At 48.1% G+C, this 18,560-nt stretch overlaps 3 protein-coding genes across 3 annotated transcripts; all 3 read right to left on the bottom strand.

Annotated features, from left to right (window-relative positions):
• Positions 1-7,710: 7,710 nt before the first annotated feature.
• Positions 7,711-8,837, bottom strand: VTN00DRAFT_2712 (uncharacterized protein; the record flags this gene model as incomplete). Its single annotated transcript, XM_069428955.1, has 3 exons — positions 7,711-7,893; positions 7,962-8,533; positions 8,600-8,837. The coding sequence occupies 3 exons, from the start codon at positions 8,835-8,837 to the stop codon at positions 7,711-7,713; spliced, it is 993 nt and encodes a 330-aa protein (XP_069283758.1).
• A 371-nt stretch (positions 8,838-9,208) lies between these two features.
• On the bottom strand, positions 9,209-9,541 carry VTN00DRAFT_2711 (uncharacterized protein; the record flags this gene model as incomplete). The annotated part of the gene is made up of 1 exon (XM_069428954.1): positions 9,209-9,541. The coding sequence occupies one exon, from the start codon at positions 9,539-9,541 to the stop codon at positions 9,209-9,211; it is 333 nt and encodes a 110-aa protein (XP_069283757.1).
• A 6,211-nt stretch (positions 9,542-15,752) lies between these two features.
• VTN00DRAFT_2710 (uncharacterized protein) lies at positions 15,753-17,587 on the bottom strand (the record flags this gene model as incomplete). The annotated part of the gene is made up of 2 exons (XM_069428953.1): positions 15,753-16,912; positions 16,963-17,587. The coding sequence occupies 2 exons, from the start codon at positions 17,585-17,587 to the stop codon at positions 15,753-15,755; spliced, it is 1,785 nt and encodes a 594-aa protein (XP_069283756.1).
• Between the last annotated feature and the right edge of the window lie 973 nt (positions 17,588-18,560).

Here is an 18,560-nt window from a genome sequence, read left to right as displayed (position 1 = left end):
AATGCCTCTAGTTTGCACAATTTCTAGTTAAGAGTTTAATCTGGGGTTCTTTGTGCTCCTGCATTCGGAATCGAGAAAATGCAGCTTCTGCACTATGTTGACCGGGTCATTATCCCTAGTCTTTTGCCAGTGGTGCAGCGGTTTGGCTCCTAGAGCTCCCTAGGAACCACGCCGTGACAGATATGACCATGTAATTTGACCTTTGCTGTTTGGAGTAGGTAGCTATGTTTTCTGGATAACATAACTGTCTCTAGCTCCTGATCTTGTGGCGCAGGAACCAATCATCAGTGTTATCTGGTTGACTTAGGTGTCAGCTTTGAAAAGATATTCTGCAGAGGAGATATACTGCTCTAAGTATGCAATAGCCTCCCACAAGATAAGGGGATAAACTATGGGCCTTGTGCTGCTTTTGCATTTAGAGCCTTTTCCATAGAAGGATGTGAAATTGCGCCAAGTATTTGTTGCTGCGCATGATAGTTCAGATCTTAGTAGAGAGCGCCATGCCAGCATCTGGATTTCCAAAGACAATAGCTTCGATGGCTTCCATGTGACAAATAAATTTGGTTCTGATTTGACATTCCACTGCTTACGGCGTGGGCGTGATCCCTGGACTACAAATATGAGATTGGTAACCATGGAACGCTTTGCCATAATCTCTGAGGAAGGATATTCAAAACTACAGCATATTCTAAGTATGGTACCTATTAAAAATAGCAACAATAATTGGAACTCTCAAGATTGGGTTAAAGACGCTTTATCTACAATGGAAAAGGAAGGTATTATCAGCAAGACCGACTGGGACAGAGGGATTCAAATATTACCTTCCAAGAATGTGTTGATCAGAATTCACTGATCACAAGGCAAGACAATAGACGAAAGAAGGCAGAGCTGTGAAAAGCGTCCTGCAAGAAATCCGATGTACATGAGGTAGTCTTGTGGATCAAACTAGTACTCAGTTATACATTCATCTAATCCAAATGTGGCTCTGGTAAAAGGCGCCTCTCCTTCTATTCTCCAAGTATTTCCACGTTTGTCTCCCCTCATAACGAGACATGACCGCTCCACCTCCAAACTATAATTTGCCAATATCTTGAACCTGAACAATCACTGACAGATGGAGTCAATGGAACCAACCTCCCGACAGCAGCCACTTTTGTTGTGATACTAGCGATGCTTTCTTTGCCCTGTACCTGGAAGGTAGATAAACCAAAGCATCTCCATCCCGAGACACATGCATCTCCGCCCATTTCTGAGATACCCATTGAAATCATACTTGAGATTGCTAGTACTCTGTTTCGCTTTGAATTGCAAGTCATTTATGAAGGTTTTCAATTGGCTCAAAAGCCCTACAACGCTTGGACAAGTTTAGGCATCTCAAGAAAAATCTTCCTGCACAACTGTATGCCGAACCCAGGCGCACACATGTCTTTGAAGAAGGCTGCTGGCAACTGCTCCGGCGTCTTGAAGATTCACCATCATAACTGGTCTTGCATGAGATGAAACTGGCTAGGCTCTGTTGTGATCGATCAGGGAATTGATTCATGTGAGGAATGTTATTATTACGATCCCTAAAGTCCAGGCTTGGCCCACTGTACATAACCCGGACACGCTCTGTCAGACAACAGGTACCAAACGGGCCGCGTGACATCTGACTCGGGCATTAATATGGTGCGTGCATGGTGCAGGAAGGTCAGTCAGGCGCACAGCCTAATGCAGCAGCTATCACACAAATACGCGGGCAGCCATCCTTAATATGGCACCTACCCGGGTAGGTGCCAGTTCGGGTATGGTATAAAGGCATCCATCCTGCGTCTCCTATCCGATCAACTATCGCGCGATCGGCAAAATGGCTTCAAGCAGCTTCACATAGTTGGTAGGACCGGCTTTCTATTGAAGGCTACATTGCTATCCCATGGATACACAGTGATTTTGAAGGCTACTAGTGCCGAGCATCTGCCAAATCTTAAACAGGAAGTCAAAGCCTATCATCGGCTTCACTTGCTTCAAGGAAAACAAGTTCCAGTCTGCATCGGAGATTTTGCTCTGCAGGTCCCGTATTGGTATCACGGCCAGCGAATGGTACATATGCTCGTTTTGAGCTGGGCGGGTGTCCGAGCGAAGAAGGTCATCACTGGGCAGACTGAATCGTTTTTCCTACAGCAGCGTATGATTTTGTCACACATCAGGGCATATGGTGTCACTCACAACGATGCAGAGTGGCGCAATATACTTTGGAATCAAGAGACCAACAGCCTCGTGGTCATTGACTTTGAATCATCCCCGAAGCCTTGCAATAAGGGAAAGGCAATGGGAAAACCCAAAGTTTTATGGCGCTCACCATTGGGCGAATTGCCCGGAAATCCTGTGACACGCAAAGAGTCCAGTTGGCTTGGCAGCGATGTCAAAATGGTTAACAAGAGCCCGCCAGACCACTACCTGTGATGTCACAGCATCAAAAGCACCATCTGTTGCGGTGTTAGCGTCGCAGCGTCAACCTGACTACTATCATAATACGCGCAGATCAAATGTGCAGCTGTTTTGCCACGTATGGATCAGAAAGTGACTAATGTAGCTATCTATGATTTATTTTCCGGCTTTGTGGAAATTACGGGAATGCATGGACCAGGGCATGGGGCAGTTGATGAGGTCGGAACCATAGTGTGCTACGCCAGGAAAGCTCAATGGCTGTTCAGGAGCTTGTTAAAGGTTCGAAGAATTCCAAGATATCGAACACGAATATTCTCGGTCCCATCTAGATCCTATCGTAGCGCAGCTTACGTTCACTAGGCCGGTTCTATAGTTGCTACCCCGTAGATCTTCCTAGACCTGGAGATAGAAATAAATACACAAAATCATCATCTCTTCTGTCACAATGTTTCTACTGCGATATGACAGGTGCTCAATGGATCTTGAATTAACTTCGTAAGCATTGAGACCGGCCTTCATGCTCCAATAGACCTGTATCTGAATCGAACCGGAAGTCTGATCGAGGAAGTGATTTCCGAATCTCTCCACCGTTTGCGACCACGATAAGGGGACTCCAGGTAACAACATACAATGATCTTGCTGATATGCATGTCTTCGCACCCCAGCCCCCAGGTATGCTTTGGATAGCTTTGATACTCGTCATGGGCATCCCACACTTGTCCTGTCAGTATTCCTTAGCGCAGGGCCTCTGGTTCCTAACATCTTCTACCAGATCCGACGCATTCTCCGACAATGACTGCGGCTATGACGATGCGCCTGGTGTATTGCAGAAGACAAGCATTGTCTCAAAATGGTAATTGCTGGAAAGCAAACCGTGACTCAGTGCACTGGTCCTGTGAACATGAGTGCATGGGAGGCACTCGTCAGGAGACTCTGCATCAAATCAACGCATTATCATTCCTGAAGAGTCATTCTTTCCGATGCCGTGCCATAAGGCGCAGTAGACCTGAAGATCAAAGATGGAGTTCCATTTGGCCGTTTGGTCGATAAGAAAACTTAACCGCAGATCGGCTCCAGATCGTGTCAAACTGCATTCCGCAGAAACTTGATCGTTGAGGCTGACAAATACAATCGACCCGGTCTACTAGTGCGGCATTTACGCCATTGGATTTGTTTCTCCCTGACGTAGTAATTTTCGTCGTCATCCAAATGACTGAACTGCAACCGCGGCACAGAGCACCAACATGATTGGGACGTTGAAATGCGCGACTAGTAAACGCGAAGAACGAGGGGAAGTGGGGAGGTACAAGCCATCACCAGCCTTGCTGTCTGCTGGAGTAGGTGGAAAAGCCTGTCGAAAGTTGGAGCATCAGTATCTTGCTTCCTTGAGTTGACCAAGTTGAACAAGAGAGTCGGGAAGAAGATACGATACTTGCAGAAGAATGTCTCAAACGTGGGCTCTTGGATACGCGCACTTCCCGAAGTTCTGAAGAGACCGAGAAACTGAATAGGACTGCCAAATAACGCAATCGAATCAAATCAGATTCAGGACGGACGAACCTAGTCCAACATCCGGTCAAGGCGGACTGCTGAAAGGGTGCTGAAAGACACGGGAAGTGGAGATGGCCAGAGACAAGGGCGCAGCCGCGGTTTCTGAAAAGACAAAAGGAGATGGGGGAAACAGGGGGTGCAAGTCACCCAACGGACGGATGAAACGAGAGAGCAAGGATCGAGTGGGTGTAGAATAATGGAGAGATCTGAGAGAGAAAAGAGCTGAGGGGGAAGACGGTTCTTATAGCCCGCAGGTCAACACAGGGCGGTGATGACAATACGGCGTATCGGGCGACCATGCCGGAAACGGGAAAACTAACGGCAAGCGGGAATTCACAGGTCCTCGCATTACAATACCAAAAGAATTCGCACTTTCCACATCTCTGCAGAGACCCTTTCCTCTCAGCGCATCCATGACACGCTCTCTGGCCACCAACTTTCGTCAAAGATGAACGGACTTTGTCGTTCAGTCGGAGCAAATCGCTTATTGGCATCGGGATGATCTAGGTGAACCGGTACTTAGCCTAGCTCAAAGAACACGAAGATATACCGACGCCCATCATTGTCTTACCTTTATTGCATCCACTTCTTCTGTACGAACTCCAGTCATGCAATCCAGAAAGGGATGCTTATGCGCATACAAGATGGCAATAGTGTGCCAGGTAGTATTTGAGACTCTGACAACTTCCTGCCTGATCTGTCAAAGAGCGCGTACCGAGGGATTTGGAGCTCATGTCCGGCCTTATCTCGAAGGGTAGCCGCCGCCAGTCTCCCGAGGTAGAATGCGGTATCGGTGATCTGAGCCAGGAAGCACCAGTGCCTTTGGTGCAGGGAGGGGTCTATTGGAAATGAGCGAGGTGAACTCGACCGGCAAATCAGCGAATATTGGAAAGACGTCTAGTCTCGGAGATTTGCAAGCTCGTCCATCGTGCAGATCTTTTCATGTTTCTCTTAGAACCTAGCGATTATGCGTAGCACCTTGAACGTCCATGAGACTTCATTGGAATGGTGAGGGTGTATTTAGGAAGGTGTTGGATGGCAGTGCCCGACGATGAGCCTGAGAACTCCTCGCAAATTTTACATACGCAGACAGCAAAGTCAAAATACGAATATGGCAAGAGCCCGCCAGTCTGTCTGCCTAACCAAAACCCTTTCATGCACCTTCCCGCAGAAGATCAGGGCGTGTTCCTTCCCTGTGGGTAGTAAATCACGCATTCTCTGTTTACCAGCTGTGAAATTATTTCTACACTACAAAAAAATTCATTGATTTGAAGTATTAGGTCGTTTGGAAATTATTTCCACAAATAGTTTGTAGTCCTAGGTATCGTTTATGGACATTTACCAGTTGCAAATAATCTAGGTAGGCTTTCAATTCTGACCCATTTTGGCACAGTCCTCGTCTCCTGAACAAACTCACATAGTTGCGTTTCAAGTATCTTCTTTGCTACCCACGTTGTGTTTCTGAATTGTGTTGATTCTATGCAGTTATGTACAGGACGTGCTTTACATGCTCATGTAGAAGCAAACGGATCTCACTACTCTGCACTAGCCAAGAGATAAACCAATCAGCATTTTTGAAAGAAAGCGCTTGATTATGATATCAACTTTGACTTTTCACCGCCTTGCTCCAAATAGAACAAAAGACAAGCAGCCAGTAAAATGACAATATTCATATCAATCTCCTCCATACCTTTCCCTTTCTATATATATATCTCTCTCTCCTTCTTTCCTCCTCCGCCAATTCCATCTCCCGCGAAAAAAAAGAGGAAGAATAGCAGTATACAGATAGTTCCGTGTTCTCTAAATGCCGAAGCCGGATTAAAATTCTTACAGTTTTGCTTCATTGTCAAAGTAAACCGTCTATCCCTCTGTTGATGGGGCTAGACCGATAAAAACCACATGTCTCTATATCTGTCTTTATCTTTATTGTGGGTGTCTTATGTGCTCCCTCTCTCTTATCTCTCTTTATTTTTAACAATTCCTCTTATCAGCTACTACGTTAGGAGCTAGCTACCTCGATAGAGAACATGGTTTACATACTCAAGCAACGTCACAGTACTAGATGTTGGAACTAGTGGTCTCTGAATATATAAGGTTAGGTACCTTTCTAACTGCTGCGGGTTGGTCTCCGGAAGCATATAATTCAGTATTCTGCCGGAACAATCTCAATATATCCCCAAAATTGGGTTATTGCAATAGGTTAAAAGATCTCTCTCTGCCCGTCAGAGACGTCGATATTCCCGAACCCATTTATGAGGTAGATAAGAGTCTGATCGTCGAAGGACTGGAATTTGGATTTAGACAGGCTCAGTATAGATCGATCGTTCAATGTTAGCTACCATGATAAACCTACTTAAGACAACTACCTGCTTACCATGCAGTTCGTCTGCCGACATAGATTGATACCTCTCGCCGGCGGCTAGTATCGGCCGAGAAAAAATAAACCTGTCCTCAAAATTAAGAAGGAAGCGAGACGGGTTTGTTATCGACGTGACGGTAGTCAATCGTTTATCCGGGTGTAGTTCTTTCTAGGAAGGTTCAGCAGATACAAGGTACCTAGCTTCTTACTATGCCGAGATAAAGGTACGTGATGGGTGTTGTACTGTACATTAGGTACCTGGTCCATCCATGCACCATGCATTTATGCCTATACCTCATGTAGATTTAATTTTCCGAATATCCGTCCCTAGGGATCCGAAATCGATCGCTGTCCTTTGGCCGCTACGGAGTTAGATAAGTTAGGTTAGGTAACATAACTAGCTAGGTAGATGGTGTAGGAAAGGAGGGGGGGGGGGGTTTCGCTTCGGGCTGGCCAACTCAACACATTTAACTCCGTACACTTCCCCTTCTCGCGGAAGGAATCCCGTCCTTCCCCGTCTGCAAGCGATTTTTGTGACGGAGTATTTCCCAGCCATTGAGTTGAATCCATCATCAAGCCACCGCGAATAATTATTGGCTGGCAAGCGCAGTAGAGGCGCACGGGCCCGGGGAGTAAAGTTGAAGGATCTAGGATAAATGGCCCTACAGCACGAAGATTAATTGACGCATCGCTTCGAGCTTATACTGGAGAGAATATTTCCGTTTCTTGCTTCGGGCCCTGGCGGCTATCCGGAATGTGCGGCACGAAACCCTAAAAAGTTCCTATAACAGGGGTGTCTTAAGGAGTCCAGATGGGCCCACCGGTTCGTGAAGTTCATGGCTCGTTTCATCGGTTATCGCAACACAGATGCGGATCGTGGTCATAAGGTATCTTTGAATCATCGAAACCCTTCTGACGCCCAATGTATACACGACGATCGCACAGCCAGGTATTTCCTTGAGGTTGCATAGATCTGCGCGGAGTTTCAGATAAAAAAAAATAAAAAGCATTAATGATATTATATACATAAGTATATAGCTAAATACCCGCCTAGCAAGACTCGCGCGGAACACATGACGTCAATTCTGGGCCCTTGAAACTCCTCTTCGATCAACCGAATCCGCTTTCTTGGACGAAACAAGGTGATTTCACAATAGATGCAGCAGCACGGACAGCAAGCCTGTCAATGAGATAGTATAGGACATCAAATGCGTTGCTCAGCCAACTCCTGGAATGGGAATCATTGATCGAACTCTGATTCCTGGTAAGATGTTTAAAAGCATTTTTAAAAAAAGAAGGAAAGGGTCACTCAGAAGAAATATGAACAATTATTTAATATCAGATATAGAAACGTGACATTCGTAGACGGCAAATCAATAGTTGTGAACACCGTAATTCGAGTTCCGGTGGTACATGCTCGGCGCGTACTCTGAAGAAGTGTCCTGGTAGACTGTCGCTCGTCGTTCTTCCTCGGGGAGGAGTTCCTTGACTTCCCAATTGTTCTGCTTCACGCCCACGGAGAATTCAAGATCTTCCTTAGTGATGGAGTCCCAGTACTATGTGGATAGATTAGTGTCTTGAAGTTAAATGAATCGGGGTCTTAACGGAACAGTAGCTAGCTTACCTTGTAGACCATCATCACAGCCAGTAGATTGCCAATTGTGGCAAAGAAAAGGCCATCCAGATAATGCTGGACATTCTCACAGATGATCTCGCTGAACGCATAAAGAAGCACCTGTCCGATAATAAAGAAGAAAACACCGAAAGCGATATGCCCCAGCGGCCAGCGGTCCTCAAGAGTGTTCACCACAAGCAGAACCTGCATCACCAGGTAGACCGCAATGCAAAGGGCATTGAAGATGTAGAGGACTACGAAGAGACCGACAGTGTTCGTCGGCTTAAGTCCGGCCCATCCCTTAAAGGTCAAAAGGGAGACTATAAAGGAGACAGCGAACATGGCAATAGAGCTCCCCCGCAGCAACCAAACTGAAAGTGTCGTCCCATCCTCATAGATCTGGAAGCCAACAAATCCGTTGATAAGCAGACATGTACACAGAGCGGACGCCAACCCGTTCTGTACTGCGGTGAAGTACGGGAAAGGGCCACTTCCCGGTGGGACAACGCCCGAGTCCAGAATGAGCGAACAGATCGTCAATGCCATGTAGATGTAGAAGAATGTCGTGATTTCCTTGCGACCTGAATAGGAGTAGTCCCGTTAGCTTCACACAGCCCCAAGCATCCAAGCTGGTTTTCGAGACATACCCACGGCGGTGAACTTTGATCTCACATGCAAGATCATTATCACAGTCATGATAAGAGCAGCGATGTGGACAAAGTCCGCAGCACCTTCAAAGATGATGGTATTTGCAACCTCGATATTCCGCGCATAGCAATTAGGTAGGATTCCAGCATTGCCAGATATCGAGGATGTTGGGCCGACCAGGGAGCACAGAGGAAGGGCTGTCCTGCGACAGATCGATTCGAAATCTCCAAACCCCATGATGACGGCGGCGACGATATCTATACTCGAGCTTCCCCGTCAATGATGAGGACCCCGTCGGTCGTCACAGACGCAGGGCCCCAGACCACACGAACTCCGCGAAGGGGCTGGAGGGGTTTCCACAACGGTGGCTAAGACTGAAACAAAAAAGAAGCGCTGACAGAGTAGACACGTAGATTATCCAATGACGACGATATCCAAAAGAGCGAAACGGCAAATGACGACCGGGAGAAGCAGATCAACGAGCGTGGGGTGGGATAATACAGAGTGCTCCGTAGTGGGAACTTGGAGGTCGTCTGGGTCTTGGTGGAGCCGCCAAACGGGGTAAAGGGAGACGCAGAGCGATGGTTCACGGGAGAGTGGAGAGGATCTCAGGCTGCGCCTTGCGTGAGGCTCTGCGTCGGATCACAGGACACGGTGGCTGGTGCTGGTGGCTGGGGCCGAAGCCGAGGACTCTCACGTGACCGTACGGCGCTGCGTGTGCTGTCTCGGCAGATCACGTGTGCGTGTCGGATAAGCTCTGAACGCCAGACCGCCTGCTGCTTCAGGCTCAACGCGATCCGCCAACCACGATCCACGGATGCCTCGACAGGCGGATCCGCGTCGACCTCCTGGGCTCCCGATCCCCGCACCCTGTCTCCATACCGTCCACTATATCTCGTTGACGCTGTCTCGAGAGATGCTACTATCGTCGTGGAGGTCATGCTAACCGCCTCGCTTCACCCTAGGACCCTGGCTCGATAGACCACGGCCCTTGGAGATTGGAAATGTGGATGCAGCCATCGCAGATTCGCTAACTATTCCTCCCCCATGTCTCCCTTACCCATCGTTATTAACTGCTTCCTAATAGCTTTATGGGCCATGGGCCATACTCAAACGGAATCCTCCCTGCTCTGCAAATGCATTCGGTTCCAGTTCGGCTCTATACGTGGGATCCGTTGCCGATGTATCGTCGACTGATAACACAAAGCTTGATCTTATGCTAGAGCTATCTATAATTCGCTGTCAGAGGCATGTCTGACGCCGCTTGAGCTATGTCATCGTTACCCTCCGGCATTCCTCCTTTCCTTAACCTCCGGTGGAGTGCCCAGAACCCCTGAATCATGCCACTACGCCCTCCCAAAGTCAAAACGCGTTGTCCTTGCCTTTGAATATTGCACTTGTCCGCCGAAGATGTCTGTGCGAAGCTCTAGGCCTCCACACCCCCTAATGCCACCGGAGCTGGCCTATTCGGGCTTCTGCCCCATTCCCGTAGTCCTGAGACTTTTGATTGACGCTAATTTTCCCGCTCCGATTGTCTTGCTACTTGCACGTCCTAGCAGGCTACATCGGTCCCTATGGTGTCCTAGTGACGTTTCTCCATACTATGTGCTGCGTTGCGAACACTGACAGATGGTGTAGTGTCACCACCAACAGGAGCTGATGACCCTAACAGAGTCCAACACCGCGCCTCTTCCTTCTTCCGAAGGCGCCAGTCTCAATATTATCTTTTTTGACGAACTAATTCTTATCCAAAAATGCCTCTCGTCTTAGGTTCTGCGGCTGACTACGGCCCGATAAACTGCTCTCACGTGGTTCTCCTTGCTCATTCTCACTTCCGTATGCTGGTCGTTATCAGCATAGTTGTTGCGTTACATATTACGGAAAAGCGCCGTTTCACGGACTAAGTGATATCTCCTACCGTTGCCGTCCTTGGCAGCCGTCCTTTTCCTCATTCTCAAGCGTTTTCTGCAGGCTTTCTGATATTGCTGCTTCTATGCATGAAGATCCCGGCTAGCGCCACGTGTGTATGAAGAAGCCTCAACGGCTGCTAGTAAACGTTGTCGATCTCCCATTTACCCAGATTGCATCACAAAGTGGATACTTCGTGAAACGCTTTCGGCTCTGGATCTCTGCCTCACTAAGGTTCTGAGGCCTTATTTTACTGCAGCCACGAATGATATTGTTCAAGTCAATGCCAGACCCGCTTCCTTTGCCAAGTCCGAGGAGCCACACAGTCCGGAGTACTCGGTATGTCTTGCTACATTAACTTGGGGAACGAAACGAAAGCTCCATGATCTACTTCTGTCTAACCTTGTCGCATCCGCCCTGCGACGATTAGCCAGAAGCAAATCTGTGCAAGGGGTCAATCATGCGGTCTATTGCAGCAGTACAAAATCACGAGCAACGAACTTTTCTTGAGCTACCGTCGTTATTTTCTCGAAGCTCAGCAACCCTTCCACCAACTCTTCCTCAAAGATATCCTCTGTCCCATCTTCTACTTGATTTGGCTGTTCAAAAGTTCGAAGCCGATTATTGACACCCAAAATTCGACGTCTGCTGCATTGGTCCCGGCTTCCATCACTCCGCTCCAAAACTTGAATACCCCACATCCTTGCGTCTACGGTGGTATGACGCCGTCGAGATGTGCAATTATTTCAAAAACTTCTACATTTACAGCTCCTGTCGCGAACCAGCAGCTCACTTCTTTCGCACTTCCTTGGACGGGTCCAAAGACAATCGCTGTCCCGACAGTCCTCATGATAGATTCATCGTTGTCGTCGGCAAATGTCGTATATGCTCACGTTGATTTCTTTCCCTCATACCTCGATGCTTGGTGGCAGGGATCTCAATCGAGGACTTCGGCTTAGAACGTCTTAAGTTTGTCGCGACACCGTCTCGCCGGCTCTCTACTCTGATACCCGGGACAACTGCGTTCCCTTTCCAGTGGACGTTACGTTGTCCGACGCGAAATTATGGTCCCAAGGCGTTGATCAGCATTCGCTCCGTTTGGAGGTCGTGAAAAACATCGTTTCCAAAGTTGGTCGATTACTCTTCTTTTCAGTTGGATGCAGGGGGGCGTTGGAATGGTTTCTCAAAGCTCTAGACCTATAGATTGGAACTGCTCTCTCTCTTTTTTTTTTTTGGACACGACACCCATCTTGACATTATGTACATTTTGTATGATTGGTCGCTATTTTGCGAGAATGGGAAGGAAACAAAAAGGAAAACCACCCGCTTCTGTTACACCCAGATACTAGTTACTCTTTAAGTACCTACCCATCACATGTTTTCTACTACGACCAGCACCTTTCGCAGCCAACACGGCGCACAGCAGAGGGACAAGTCAATAAGTAGAAGATGGCAGGTGAGATGCAGCATGCTGTGACCCCACTTTAAATATGACCATCTGATATTTTTACACGTCTGTGGTTTTCTGTGGTGGCTGAACAGAACCGCATCAAGGCTGCTTGACCCCTTAACGGTCACCTACTTTGACCCTCGCACACCCTATGGTTGATTCAGAACCCACACGGTCGTTGCCGAAAAATCGGAGTCGTCTGCGAAGCATACACTCTCTATCCATCTATGCGTCCTCTGTGCGGGCGAGGGGTTGGACTCCGGAATACGACCATGTGGTCTATGCTCCATCGCGGCCCCTGCTTTTTTGAAAGCGGTCCTGACCCTCGACGGGTAACTGCACCGAACACGGCGGACCCGCCATTCCCCGAGCAAGATATCCAATCGATAGATGTCGCCGATGGCCTGATATGTCCCTTCCGCTGATCTTCGGACGTTGTTTCGTTCTGATAATCCAACAGATTTTAGCATTATACTCCTGCTATCAAGGCCCGACCAACGCGTTCCCTGCATTTTCGATCACAGACCAAATGTCGCCATCACACGAGCCCACGCCTTGCATTTGTGCGAGCACACCGGCAAGCCTGTCGCCGCAAGGGTCGTTCGTCATCACCCAATGGTTTAAAGATGACAAACATTCAGATTGGGATTCACGCCAATTCATAGCGCTGGGGCGGTTTGGCACGGTGGCAGCTGCACTGGCAATGTTGATGAGTGCTATTGACTGATGTGCTAACTATACAGGCGTTTACGTTTTACCGAATAAAGTGCCATCCACAATCCGCAAGCTAAACCAACCTCTCGAGAAAGCTAAGCAGACAGATTCCTCTGGAGCTAAGCCCTCTGGTTACTGTTTCAAAACACTCTCGGACGTGGGTAGTCGACTTTTCTGAATTTAGATTCGGCAGAATTACCCCCTTGTCAATCCGCCTTAAGTTGCACCGCTGCTGTGAGGCTTGAGCTGTGACCTCAGATCCCCCACCATGGTCAACACCTATGAAGTATGAACGTCTGAAGTGTCGGAGATACAGCGCAAAAGGGTTCCCACACCAAGTCCCATAGAGTCTTCGGCTTACAGTACAGTTTCGGTCATTCGTCCAATGGCCATTAAACCCGGACTCTGATAGTCTTACTTCAGTCTACGTGTTTAAGCCGTAAGTTTCTATTGCAACAAGAATTCGATGCGTCGTATCCATTACCCGCCAATACGTTGGTATCCATCTTCAACCCGGGTACACACGCTGCATGTTCTCGAAAATGAGTCGGCAGGAGTATCGCCTTTAATGTGCAAACAACCCGAGACGAAGCCCGTGCGGTTAGGCGATGTCTTACCCTTTTCTTAGCGCCCGAAGATGATACTGCGTTTCGATCTTTCAAGGCGTTGGCTCTACTTCGAGGTACCTATATTCAGAGATGGACCCAATGCGGCCTTTTCTGCAATGTCAATACGACACTGCAATCTTTATCATCTCTGCCTGCCTCTTTCTGTACTCCACAAAAGCCAATGGTGTCGCTATATTCAAACCTGAGATTGAACAAACAACGCATGTCAAAAGGATAGATATTTTGTGGATTCTACGTCGTATACAGATTGAGCCCATGGCCTACCTTCACGTGTACGGTGTGACGACTGAAACATGGTGCGGGGATACTTCACCTTAATAGGTATTCTGCACTTCCTAAATCACCCGACTAAAATGGTCGTCTCCATCCTCGCTTATCGTTAGTATGAGAATGCTATGCCAGACGTCATCCCATACTGGGATAGTTTTGGTCCGTGCTATTTTTTGACTTTTGCAGTAAGTTTATAGACTTTTTTTGATTTCAGCCACTCTCGTGCTAGATCATCCTCTTTTATTTTCAGAACTGAATCTGGGAACAAGCTTCAACGGCGAACGCAATAGTTTAAACGCGCCGGATATATAGGAAAAATGTCTCCTGCGCATATGCCCCTTTCGATATCACACCGCATCTCTAACGCGCAGACGTCATGGATTGCATAAAATCCAATCCCTACACATGACGCATTACTGCAGTAGTATTTTCTAGCGTCCTTATTGACCATCAGCACCCGGTCCGAGAACCGACCTTTTCTGCTATACTTTGCATAGCCATATTCTCCTTTTCCTGTTTTTCTGATACACCCTGCTCTCATTCGCAGAATGGCCACTAGACACAAGGTCGAACAAATACAAACAACACACTGCCTTCATATAGTATGGGATAAGATCACGTCTTGGCCTCCCACTCCGATCCGGAATACCACTCTAAAGTCAACCAGACCATTGGGCTATACTCGCAGAGGAAAAAAAGGAAGCAAGCTTATAGAGACTTGTCTTTGCGGGTGGTCATGCGGAGGATCCTCCCCTGAGCTTGGCCTGGGCTTGGGGAATCACTAGGTACTATAGACACGATAGGCTAGTAGTTTTCGGTTTATTTCCTGCTTTGCCGCTACCCACCTTGGGTTGATATCGTCTTTTATGCTATCTTTTTTTTATTTGTTTAATTATTTTGTGTGATGCTATGCTACATATATTAGTTGCTATATTAGGCAGAGGTATTTATTTTAACATCCGGAATCTGCAAGGTGTGCAAAATGGTCATGTCCTTGGTTCTCTATTTGAATGCCAGTATGCGTCCATGCTATAAATCTCTAGTATCAATTTATTCCTAAGCATATTTATGTCCTTATAATATCACTCAATTTATATTGATATAGACCATAATGATCCATACAGGATAATCCTAGCAAGTATCACACTGATATAGTTCCCCCCCCCCTTTCCCTTATCCTGTCTCTACTCTACCTAATGGATGAGTTAGCCGAATTCATTCATTGATTTGACTAGGTGAGCTGTCCACTCACTCCTCATTCCTAACAGGCCCTTACTTTTAGCAGCTCTTCCTTTCCGTCGTACTTACCTACTAATTTCTGTACTTGCCTGTCCCTGTCCCTAGGATCAAAAGCTAAAAAGCCAAAGTAAAAAGAAGCTTGTGTAAGGTTGTACAGACGGTGCACATGTACAGTGCGTTGTGGTGGTGGTGGTGCATAGATACATGGATCATGGATTATGTTGGTTGTTAGGTACGACAACTTGGGTGAATTTGCTTTTCCTTTATTGAGGTAAATCCTGAAGGCTCTTCTGTACGCATATTTCTCATTAATTTTAATACTGACGATGTTAGTGGTTTGAATGGCGAGTATAACGATCAATGGGACTTATTATTTATTCAGTCCAATCAGAAAGAACCTGAGCTGAGTTGATAGGATTGATCTATGTATAATAAGTATAATACATGTTTATTTATTTATGAATCATATTAGGCTGAAGAACTTCTTCTGGATTGGCTACGCTCTAGTAATCAACCCAGTATTGAATGGGTACAGGTGGCAGAGGTACTTATTTTGGTCTTCACCATCATTATATCAGGTAATCTCTCCTTTACTGCGCAGTACTTGTGTCCTTTTGTCTAATGCGGCGGGACAGACTTGGTCCTTGGGGATCACTGGGCATGTATGTACGTAAGGTAATTACTATATGAAAAAAAGTTATGTTAGGAGTAAGGTGAGTCTGCTTGTAGTTATCGTATGGCTTGCATATTGTCCATGTACGGGGAAAGCATAAAACTTGGGAATGGCTTCATCTTGAACACAGTACAGTACAGTACATACGTGATGCTACGGCCATGACGTGCAGACTTATGGACATGTATTGAATTCAACCCTATTAAGAGCCGCATGCAGAAGACTACAAGGATTATATCAGGCCTTCTAACGGTCTAACCAACTAACTACTAACTCCACTGCGTCAGCCCTCTCAGGCTTGAGCTACGGACCCTCGTTCCGCGACCAATCTTGATCTCTTCCCCGGGGTGTTGCCGGAAAACGGGGAGCGTGGAGATCGTCGTGGACGAGTCCTCCCGGTTGTGCTTGTTGCTCCTCGTCGTCGTTGACGACAAGAATGTCGCGCGCTGCGGCTTGGAGATGGAGACGCCAATGCCGACGCCGAAGCCATGTGCCCTGTATGATGTTGGAGTCCCTGGGGATGCGGGCGTCTGGTCTATCGCCTGTCCGACCGCATCACGTTTGGCGTGTGGAATGGGGGGCGTTGGTGGGTATGGAGGGTATCGAGTGACAGGGTTGCTCTCTGGGATTGGGGGAGGGAGGAAGGAGAGCGTGGGGTGCTTGCTGAGCTCGTTGTTCTGGCGCTTCGACTGCTCCCTGACCCAGCTCGAGATGGATCGGAAGCGAGGTGGCTCACTGTCGTCTGTCATCACCGTCTCGCGGTTGCTCCTGGTCACCGACGCTGGAGTCGTGGGGGCCGTGCTCCAGGAGAAGTAGGATACGCCTGGTTTCCTGATTTTTGGTGGACGAGGACCAGCATCGGCATATGTATCTTCCCGCTCTGGGTCTCGGGCATCGATCCCAGCCGGACGGCTTTCAGGCTCGGATGATCGACTGCTGCCAATAGTAGGGCGCCTATTCTCCGGGCGAGCAACTGCCGCTGGAATCTGCGGTCCCTTGCCCCTAGTAGTTTCAGACTCTGCAGTATATCTAGACTCTGACCTTTGCTTGACGTAGTAACTGGGTATGACCGGGGATGTCATGGGATTAGACGACAGGGGTGCGCGTGGGACCCGGTGGACGAACGATGGTGGTCGACTATCTTGCTCAGACTCCAAATTAGGCTTCTCCAATGGCCTTCCAAAGGATACCCGTGACCAGCCCAGCTCATTGGTGGTCACCCACGGGCCATCCTTGTTTTGGATCGGTGGTTGCGGACCATTAGACGCTGACCACGACTTCTCAGTTACGGGCCCGAAAAGCCTGGAGGTGTATGATCTGCTTTGCGCTCGTTGTCGACGGTTGATGCACGGCACGAAGGAGTCTGTTGGGCCGTACTTCTTACGTAGTACGAATAAGACGATCAGAAAGACGATCAACGCCGTTCCAACTATTGGCCGGTTAGAGACTGGAAAATACTCTGCAGGTGCTTGAACTTACTTATCACGCCAATAGCCACTCCTACCTTATCAGCCGTGCTCTCCAAGCCCTTCAGTTCACCATTCGAACCCCTGTCGACCGGCGAGGGCATTCCTGGTGAGCCGGTCGATGTAGACGCAAGTGCCGTTCTCTGAGAATCTCCCGTTGGGAGTGGGGGATTGACATTATTAGGCTGCGAAGTGGTGATTGAGCCGGTAGGGGCAGAATCGGATGGATCCTCGTCTTCATCGTCACTTGAGTCCACGCCATCTTCGTCCTCGCTGCTACCACTACTTTCAGCGTCATCAGTGGCAGCTGCACGCTCAGCCACCAAAACCCTTGTGCTCTGGCCTGAAGTGGGGGAGGCATGCCTCCTCCTCCTCCCAGGAAATTGGAGGCCGTTCTCGGGTGTGGCAGCTCGACGGAAAGCTCCATTGGTATTTCTATATCTTCTGGGCCTTATAAACGAGAAGGGGCTGCGATTCTCGTTACCATCACGACTACCATCGCCTTCAGCCTCACCGGATAGTTGGCTGCTTGAGTCTGCTCGCGATATCCATTGATTTGGGCGCTCAATTTTGCGCCGCTCGGCGACGGTGCCCCTAGGTCTCCAGGCTGGAGCTCTTCTCTCCCTATCTCCCTCCATCTCTGCAAAACACACGGTGAATTATGAATTAAGACGCGTTCCAAAAATGTATACAGTGTACAAGGAGCATCCAGTGCTCTTGAGTTTTAAACAATCGTGAAGGGAGGAATGAAAAGGATAAAAAAATGAAGACGTCAGAATGAAAGACAGACCAGCTGCAAAAACCGGACACCAGGCCACGACATTAAAGGAAGAAAGAAAAAAAGAAAAAAAGAAAACAGAGAAGCAAAGGAAGGGCAGCAAGAAGAGTGAGAACACCTGAAGCTTGACTAAAGCGCCTAGATCATGAACATCACGACCTCAAGCATCCAAAACCCGAAGGGGCCATCGGACCAGGGAAGCTGGGGGATGCTACCCCAAACAGTCAATCCAGCAGTCTGTGGCGCAGACTTAGCATAGACCAAGCCTCCAAAAGAAGTGTGCACGCACTGTTTCTCTACTTGCCTTGCTTATGCTTCATATCTTGTCTGGATGCAGCAGCCAGCGTCCACAAGGCTGGCTTGGTTGCCTAGTAATAGCCTGGGGCACCTAAGAAGACAAGAGGATTGAGACATAGCAGAAGAGAAAAATATAACCCGCAGAAGAATAAAGACAGAAACAAATCGTGATTCTGCGAAAACTACCTAATCAGGTCTCCATTCATGTCCTGAATGGCCTCGAAGGCTTACCCGCAGTCTTCTGGCTTGAGCTTCCACAGCGAAACCAACAAGGCTGGAGGCAGCAAAAATCACAAGCATCACTTGCGTACATTTTCGGCTACCTACGCCATGAATGAGAGCTTCAGCAGTGACGGTAGCACACTGAGGCGTATCTCATACACCTTGTGTACCAGGACGGAGGATCGAAGGTAGGGCGCAGATAAGGCGGCCCGGCCCGAACAGCGGTGCGTGCATTGTCGTCCCTGAGACACGACTGTGGCATCTATCCTCGCTCTTAAAAAAGTTCACATGGAAACAAGCTAGGGAGAGCTCGG

The sequence above is a fragment of the Thermoascus crustaceus genome (assembly GCF_041956765.1).
Source record: "Thermoascus crustaceus strain CBS 181.67 unplaced genomic scaffold VTN00scaffold_10, whole genome shotgun sequence".
NCBI classification, from domain to species: domain Eukaryota; kingdom Fungi; phylum Ascomycota; class Eurotiomycetes; order Eurotiales; family Thermoascaceae; genus Thermoascus; species Thermoascus crustaceus.
The sequence above is the reverse complement of the archived record's forward strand: the minus strand, read 5'-3'. Positions and strand labels throughout refer to the sequence as shown.